Source organism: Oratosquilla oratoria, chromosome 21 (genome assembly GCF_046742065.1).
Source record: "Oratosquilla oratoria isolate Oo_2021 chromosome 21, ASM4674206v1, whole genome shotgun sequence".
NCBI lineage: Eukaryota > Metazoa > Arthropoda > Malacostraca > Stomatopoda > Squillidae > Oratosquilla > Oratosquilla oratoria.
In genome coordinates, this window is record NC_134797.1 from 43,687,256 (window position 1) to 43,696,900 (window position 9,645).

General features: G+C 40.2%; 1 protein-coding gene across 1 annotated transcript; it reads left to right on the plus strand.

Annotated features, from left to right (window-relative positions):
- The first annotated feature begins 9,079 nt into the window (after positions 1-9,079).
- LOC143037112 (cuticle protein 19.8-like) lies at positions 9,080-9,645 on the plus strand. Its single transcript, XM_076205226.1, has 2 exons — positions 9,080-9,127; positions 9,238-9,645. Exons 1-2 carry the CDS (start codon positions 9,080-9,082, stop codon positions 9,643-9,645), a joined length of 456 nt encoding a protein of 151 aa, XP_076061341.1.

The following is a 9,645-nucleotide window of genomic DNA, read 5'->3' on the forward strand; positions in this document are numbered from 1 at the left end:
ATGCATATACAATTGTTGCTTTTATGTGTATCCTACTATCGCTGATTTGGGACTGTCTTCCAGCTGACTCATAGATCATCATGATGTTGAAAGTGATCTCTTGCAAGTTATTCTTTATTTAGTCTGGTGTCTACGGCTGTTTTCCTGTATTCTTCCGGCTAAAAGACTATGGATATGGATCATAGAAGTCAGACCACCTGCGTTGGCGAGGTCGGTTTTTGTGGGAGAAGAAAATTCTTTATAAAACTGAAAGGATAGTTGTGCATAAAAGAATATTTCCAGCGAACCAAAAGATAGCGGTACCAATTCCAATATCGTATTTCTTTTCTCTGATGCAGAAATTCGATTAGATGTTTTGAGGTCGTTACTGATAATTACACCATGATATTTTTCATTATATACTTTTGAAACCGTTAGTCTTCTTTCTCTAAAGTTCCTTGAACATCCAGTTGATTTAACTCATTTGTTATTTCGAACAACTTATTATCATCACCGAATTTGGAACTGTAGATTTATGACCACGTCTCCGTCCAACTGTAAACATAATGGGCCTAGAAGTTTACCCTGCGGAACCCCATTAACAACATATCTGAATGTAGAATTTTTATCACTTAGATCGGGTGGGAGTTTCAAAATTTCAACTAGTTTAATCCAGATAAACAAGTTTCCTCTTATTTCATGCAAATCAATCATAATTTCTCGTCCAGGACAATATCAAGAGGTTTTCTAAAGTCCAGTTATGTTAAATGTAAGATATTCCTTTTATCATAGTTTTAGTATAGTTAATTACATTTTCATTGTGTAAAAATTCTGAAATATTAGTTGTGCATGAAAGTTTATATATGAGGACTTAATGGCATATACACCGACATAATTCTTGGTAACACCTTCGTTCGACTAAATAGTGACTCACCTCCTTACTTACCATCAGGGCCACTGCTTCTATTCCTAGCCCTCTTTCTGCTCCAGATAATTGGCCTCTGAAAATCGAAATCACTTTTACTTTTCAGCATAGTGTCAATAAGCACAAGCACGTCCATTTTTCTTATTGTAAAAATGCTACCACTCTCCTTTTTTATTCTCACTTGTTTAACAATCATACTCTTTCAGAAGCTCATGTAGCAGGGTTCTGGTTAAATTGTCCTTCCAGATTTTTTTTCGTTCCATTTACGTTTTCCTTGGACCTGAAAGTGAAAGCAGAAGGAAACAAACAAATATTGGCAAAATAAGAGACCACACACCCCACCTCAAACCCAGCTCGTGACGTCACAGGCCTGCGTGTATATATTGAGCGTGGTAACATCTCTCTGGGTACCACACACTCCCGAAATGTCTCTGAAGGTAGTACTCCCGTATTTTGTGTAAGAAATAGTCTTTAGGTCATATTGACTGAAGTCTCCGATTCTAGTGTGCGTAATGTTACGTTAAGATTTGTAATTTGCCTCCCATAGGTTGCTGTCTTCTTCGCCCTCGTGGCCTTCACCGTGGCTAGGCCCGACGAACTCCCCACCTACTCGTACTCTCCCCCGAGCCAGGAGGACTCCCACGAGTCCCTGGACATCTTTGAGACCCCCAAGTACGAGTTCACCCACTCCGTCAAGGATGAAGAAACCGCCAACGACTTCGGCCACCAGGAGGCTCGAGATGGCGAGCACACCCAGGGGTCCTACTACGTGCAGCTCCCCGACGGGCGCCTGCAGAAGGTGACCTACTACGTCGACGGAGACTCCGGTTTCGTCGCCGAGGTCAGCTACGACGGTGAGGCCCGCTACCCCGAGCCCGACTCGAGCGAGGAAAGATTCTACGCCGCTCCTGTTCCATCCCCTCCCCAGACTCTCTACGAAGCTCCCAGCAAGTAAGGACACCACCAAGGAGATTACATGACCGCAACCGAAGAGACCTAACGAAGAAACATCTATTTATTGTAAAAACAGACATGTAATAATATGTAAGAACTTGTAACGTAGAAATTTTTATTTCTATACCCTTATCCGCATTTAAGAAAGACGTGTGTTTTTCTCAATCCATTCCAACATATTGCCAGCAAAGATAGTTGTTATAAAAGATCTGATCTAATTGATGTATTTGATCTGTCTGTGAGTTTAGAGATCTGGAGTAGATGCATGACTGTCGGTCATCAGTACTTTAGTGAAGAATATCTATTTATTTGACTAAGAGAGTAAAGGAATCAAAGACAGATATATTATGAACTATTTCATTCCTTGAAGTTTCATCCCAACATGATTTTTTCCATAGAATGTACATTACACACAATTGTTGTATACACGTCCGAATTGTGCTGATTCGGGACAATATTTTGAGGTTCTGGTGACTCGTATCTTGTCATGACCTTGAAAGTGATATTTTGAATATTATTCTGCCTTCAGTCTGGTCTCTACGACTGTTTGTCTCCCCTGTTCGGTGAAATGGATGTGAATCATCTAGGTCAGACCAACCGCTTTCGCGAAATCTATGTTTGTGGTAAAGGAAGGAAAGTCTGTAGGAAAAAGAAGGGATAGTTGTGTATCTAAGAGGCTAATGCTAATGAACGGTGTCGTGAAGTCTTTATTCATGTACACTTCGTAGCTCAGGAGGCAAGGAAAAAAGGGGTGAGGATCGCGTCGATAGTAACCAACAAAAGTAAAGAAAAGGGTTGCAGACATAGTTCTGCAGAAAGACAGGAAGATGTAAAAAAAAAAAGTCAAAGGAAAACTGAAACGAGAAAATGCGGCCAGAAAGCTAGAAATAATGTGAATTTTAGGAAAAAGATAAATGCTTGTGTTTTCATTTGTGAACTTGTTGTTCGTGTGAAGTATGTATATGGTATGTAAACTCGTTTGACTCCCCTTGTGTAGCAGTGAATATTATGTTGGGCTCTAATATTCTCACGATGATTCACGACTTTTCGTGTATACAGGTAAGAAGAGCGGCACAGATAACAGTGTGTCTGAGTGTTATATGTGGTATTAAGTGTTCATGTTTGGTGTGGAGCATTTCATGATGTCTGTAATGTAGCTTATGTTTATGTTGATTGAGTGGATGTTGACTCTTATAGGGTCCTGAGTCTATCCCAGTGTGCCCTATCCCAGTGTTGCCGAAAGACAATAAAAATTTTATATATTTGTCACAATGTATTGACATTTTGTGCACTGAAGACCTCATAAGGACATTTGCTTTGAGGAAACCAGTAAACTAATGAGGGGAAATATGGAGCTTGCGATAAATATCAGGACCAATTTTTATTTGCCGAAAAATTAAATATTGAAGCTTTATCCATGTCTACCTGACATGGGAGTATCTAAAGCATAACACCAACTTTACCTCGCATGAGGGAGAAGTGGTTGTCACTTCAAAAAATTCTTGATATATACTCATTCAACAGTGTCGAGAACTATGGAAACATCGTCGACGTCCAGAGAAGACATCAGAGTAAGGTCATCGCGGGACGCCTCTGTGAACAAAGTTGATGTGTGACTCACACTGAAGTATGTATATATATATACATATACATATATACATATACGTATATATATATATATATATATCTATATATATATATACATATACATATATGTCTATATCTATCTATCTATCTATCTATCTATCTATATATATATATATATATATATATATATATACATATTTATATATATACATATATATATACTCCACGTAGACAAGGCAAAAATATTAAGTGTCAGTTATTGCACTTGAGTATTGCCCCACAGATAAATGATATTACCCTGAAATGTAGTTAACGCTTTAACAACTTCGGTAAGTTTATTTTTGCAGATGTGGACAAAGCATTAGCATCAACAAAATAACAATTATACAGCACATGCCGGATTTTGTCAATCAGTCATGGACAGCACCAATTTCAAAATCATAGCACCATAAACTACGGTTTACGGAAAACAATCATAGTTTGCACACAGACAGCACCGATATAACACCAATATAATCTGCAGACAGGATATTTTAGTATACATAACCACCTCGACTAACATGGCACACTGTACATATCAATTAGTCAATCCATTATTCTAAGCATCTCAAGTAGGAGACCAATTGCTCTCAGGTAACAGGAACCAACAACCAATTTGATCCGTAAGTCACTCCTAGAAATATTGTGTTGTCCGGGTAAGGGTAGATGAAGTGTTCGGTGTCTTGCGTGTAGTGATTGCATATGGGTCAATTTGCATCTGTGACTAAAACTATTTTGTGTTGGCATTGTTCTAAAGATGGCGAACTAAACGTAGACGCGCTAGTGCTGTTTTTGCTTGCCGTAGGAAGGATTTCTACATAGGGCAAATACCTCAGGTAGTTTGATGATGTAGGGAGTTATCTCTATACTCTTTTATACTTCAAAGAAAAATTTGGGTGTCTTTCTATTTCCTATTCAACATGTCGATGTATCTGATTTGCTTGGTTTCCGTGGCTCTCTAAGTCTAGACAACTGGGATAGGTGTATGGTTGCAGGTCATTATTCCCTTACGATCATTTATATACCGGATTTTGTCAGCAAAAGAAGTAGAGACGGGTATATTATGAGGCATTTAATTTTTTGAGGGTTCGTTGCAAAATACTTTTTTCAATAGAATGCTTATATAATTGTTATCTTTTACGTCTCTCCAACTACCGCTGATTCAGGACTGTCTTCCATGTAACTCATAGATCGTCACGCTGTTGAAAGTGATGTCTTGCAATTTTCTTCTTTATTTAGTCCGGTGTCTACGGCTGTTTGTCTGCCTTCATCCGGCTAAAAGCACATAGACATGGATCATAGAGGTCAGACCACCTGCGATGGCGAGGTTGATTTTTGTGGGAGAAGAAAAGTCTTTATAAAACTGAAAGGATAGTTGTGTATAAAAGGGCTATTTCCAGTCAACCAAAAGATAGCGGTCCCAATTCCAGTATCCTACTTGTTTTCTCTGATGCAAAAATTCGATTAGATGTTTTGAGGTTACTGATAGTTACACCATGATATTTTTCATTATATACTTTTTGAAACTGTTGGTCTTGTTTCTATAAAGTTCCTTGAACATCCTATTGATTTAATTCATTCTCTATTTCGAACAACTTACTATCATCACCGAATTTGGAACTGTAGATTTATGGCCACGTCTCAGTCCGACTGTGAACATAATGGGCCTAGAAGTTTACCCTGGGGAACCCCAATAACAACATATCTGAATGTAGAATTTTTATCACTTAGATCGGGTCGGAGTTTCAAAATTTCAACTTATTTCTAATCCAGCTAAACAAGTTTCTTCTTGATTTAAGCAAATCAATCTTAGTCTCTCTTGCAGGACAATATCAAGAGGTTTTCTAAAGTCCAGTTATGTTAAATGTAAGGCATTCCTTTTATCATAGTTTTAGCATGGTTAATTACATTTTCATTTGATAAAATTTTGAAAGGTTAGCTGTGCATGAACGTTTATTCAAGAGGACTTAGTGGCATATATACTGTTTTGATACAATTCTTGGTAACACTTCCGTCCGACTACACAGTGACGCACCTCTTTATTCACCATCAGGGTCACTGCTTCTCATCCAATCCCTTTTCCTACTCCAGATAATCGACCTGTTTTTCAAAATCGAAATCATCTTTCCTTTTCTGCATAATGTCAATAAGCACAACCACGTCCATTTTTCTTATTGTAAAAATGCTACCACTCTCCTTTTTTATTCTCACTTGTTTAACAATCATACCCTTTCAGAACCTCACTTACCAGGGTTCTGGTTAAATTGTCCTCTCATTTTTGTTTTGTTTTGTTTTATTTTCGTTTTCCTTGGATCTGAAAGTGAAAGTAGAAGGAAACAAACACATAGTGGGAAAATAAGAGACCACACCCCCACCTCCTCATACCCCGCTCGTGACGTCACAGGCCTCCGTGTATATATTGAGCATGGTAACATCTCGCTGGGTACCACATTCTCCCGGCATGTCTCTGAAGGTAGTGTTCCCGTATTTTGTGTAAGAAATAGTCATCAGCTTCTGTCAACTGAAGCTTCCGATTCCAGTGTGTGAAATGTTACGTTAACAGTTATACTTTGTCTCTTATAGGTTGCTGTCTTCTTCGCCCTCGTGGCCTTCGCCGTGTCAAGGCCCGACGAACTCCCCACCTACTCGTACTCTCCCCCGAGCCAGGAGGATTCCTACGAGTCCCTGAACATCTTCGAGGCCCCAAAGTACGAGTTCACCCACTCCGTCAAGGATGAAGAAACCGCCAACGACTTCGGCCACCAGGAGGCTCGAGATGGCGAAAACACACAGGGGTCCTACTACGTGCAGCTCCCCGACGGACGCCTGCAGAAGGTGACCTACTACGTCGACGGAGACTCCGGTTTCGTCGCCGAGGTCAGCTACGACGGTGAGGCCCACTACCCCGAACCCGACTCGAGCGAAGAAATATTCTACGCCGCTCCTGCTCCATCCCCTCCTCAGACTCTCTACGAAGCTCCCAGTAAATAAGGACATTAGCAAGGAGATTACATGACCGCAACCGAAGAGACCTAACGAAGAAATATCTATTTATTGTAAATGCAGACATGTAATAATATGTAATAACTTGTACCTTAGAAATATTTATTTCTATACCTTTATCTGCATCTAAGAAAGATTTGGGTGCTTTACTCGTCCCCATCCAACATATTGCCAGTAAGGATAGTTGGCTTAAGCTTTGATCTACTTCATGTATTTGATCTGTCTGTGGGTTTAGAGATCTGAAGCAGATGCATGACTGTCTGTTATCAATACTTTACCGAAGAATACCTATTTACTGGACTAAGAGAGCAAAGGAAGCAGAGACAGATATATTATGAGCTATTTCGTCCCAACATGATTTTTCCATAGAATGTACTCAGAATTGTTGTATATACGCCCAAAAAGTGCTGATTCGGGACAGTATTTTGAGGTTCTGGTGACTCGTATGTTGTCATGACCTTAAAATTTATATCTTGAAGATTATTCCGCATTCAGTCTGGTCTCTACTTTTGTTTGTTGGCCCTGTGCGGTGAAATAGATAACGACATGAATCATCTAGGTCAGACCACCCACTTTCGCGATATCTATCTTTGTGTTAGAGGGAGGAAAGTCTGTAGGAAAATGAAGGGATAATTTTGTATCTAAGAGGCTAATGCTAATGAATGGTGTCGTAAGGTCTTTATTCATGTACATTTCGTAGGTCAGGAGGCAAGAAAAAGAGGAGTGAGGCTCGCGCCGATAGTAATCAAGAAAAGTAAGGAAAAGGGTTGGAGACATAATTGTACAGAAAGTAAGAAAGATGTGAAAAGAAAACCAGAAGAATAATGGAACGAGAAAATGCGGCCAGAAAGTTAGAATTGATGTGAATTTTAGTAAAAAGATAAAGGTGTGTGTTTGCATTTGTGGACTTGTTCGTGTGAAGTGTGTGTAAGATATACCGTATAAACTCGTTTGACTCCCCGTGTGTAGTAGTGAATATCATGTTGGGCTCTAATATTCTCACGATGATACACGACTTTTCGTGTGTACAGGTAGGTATTCAATGTTCCTGTTTGGTGTGGAGCCTTTCAAGATGTCTGGAATGTAGCTTATGTTTATGATAGTTGAGTGGATGTTGACTCTTACATATTTGTCAAAATCTAGAGATATTTTCTACACTGAAGAACTCACAAGGACACTTTCTTTGAGGAAACCAGTAAACTAATGAGGAGAAATATAGAGCTGGCGATAGATATCAAGACCAAATTTTATTTGCCGAAAATTAGATATGGAAGCTTCGTTCACGCAATATTTGACTTGGGGAGAATCTAAGGCCTAACACCAACTTTATCTCGCATGTGGAGGGCCAAATGTCCGAATTACTTTCCTGCGAAGGGAGAAATGGTTGCCAATTCAAAAAATTCTTGATATATACTCATTCAACAGAGTGTCGAGAACTATAGAAGCATCGTCGACGTCCAGAGAAGACATTATCAGAGTAAGGGTATCTTGGGATGCCTCTATGAACACTAAGTTGATGCGTGCCTCACGCTGAAGTATATGTATATCCTCCACATAGACCAGGCAACAATATTAAGTGTAAATTATTACACTTGTGTGTTGCCCTGCAAATAACTGAATGTTACCATGAAATGTTGTTAACGCTTTAAGAACATCAGTAGGTTTATATTTGCAGATGTGTGCAATGCATTAGCATCAACAAAATAACATTCATACAGTATATGCTGAACTTTGTCAGTCAGTCATGGAGAGCACCAATTTCAAAACCATAGCACCATAAACTACGGCTCACACAAAACAATCACAGGCTGCACACAGACAGCACCAATATAACACCAATATAATCTGCAGACAGGATATTTTAGTGTACATAACCACCTCAACATACACGGCACACTGTACATATCAATTAGTCAATCTATTGCTCTAATCCTCTCAGGTAGGAGATCCATTGCTCTCCGGTAACAGGTTCCAACAACCAATTTGACCTGTAAGTCACTTCTAGAGATATTGTTTTGTCCGGGCAAGGGTAGATGAAGTGTTTGGTGTGTTATGTGCGGCGATTACATATGGGTCAATTTGCATCTGGGACTAAACTTATTTTGTATTGGTATTGTTCTAAAAATGGCTGATTAAACGTACGCACGCATATATAATGTTTCGATATAATTCTTGTGTAACACTTCCATCCGACTACACAGTGACGCACCTAATTACTCGCCATCAGGGTCACTGTTTCTCTTCCTACCCCTTTTTCTACTCCAGATATTCAACCTCTCTTTCAAAATCGAAATCATCTTTCCTTTTCAGCATAGTGTCAATAAGCACAACCACGTCCATTTTTCTTATTGTAAAAATGCTACCACTCTCCTTTTTTATTCTCACTTATTACAATCATGCCCTTTCAGAACCTCAGTTACCAGGGTTCTGGTTAAATTGTCCTTTCATTTTTTGTTTGTTCCCTTTTCGTTTTCCTTGGACATGAAAGTGAAAGCAGAAGGAAACAAACACATAGTGGGAAAATAAGAGACCACACCCCCACCTCCTCATACCCCGCTCGTGACGTCACAGATATCCGTGTATATATTGAGCATGGTAACATCTCCCTGGGTACCACACACTCCCGACATGTCTCTCAAGGTAGTGCTCCCGTATTTTGTGTAAGAAATAGTTATCAGCTTCTGTCAACTAAAGCTTCCGATTCTAGTGTGTGAAATGTTACGTTAACAGTTATAATTTGTCTCTTATAGGTTGCTGTCTTGTTCGCCCTCGTGGCCTTCGCCGTGTCAAGGCCCGACGAACTTCCCACCTACTCGTACTCTCCCCCGAGCCAGGAGGATTCCTACGAGTCCCTGAACATCTTCGAGGCCCCAAAGTACGAGTTCACTCACTCCGTCAAGGATGAAGAAACCGCCAACGACTTCGGCCACCAGGAGGCTCGAGATGGCGAAAACACACAGGGGTCCTACTACGTGCAGCTCCCCGACGGACGCCTGCAGAAGGTGACCTACTACGTCGACGGAGACTCCGGTTTCGTCGCCGAGGTCAGCTATGACGGTGAGGCCCACTACCCCGAGCCCGACTCGAGTGAGGAAAGATTCTACGCCGCTCCTGCTCCATCCCCTCCTCAGACTCTCTACGAAGCTCCCAGCAAATAA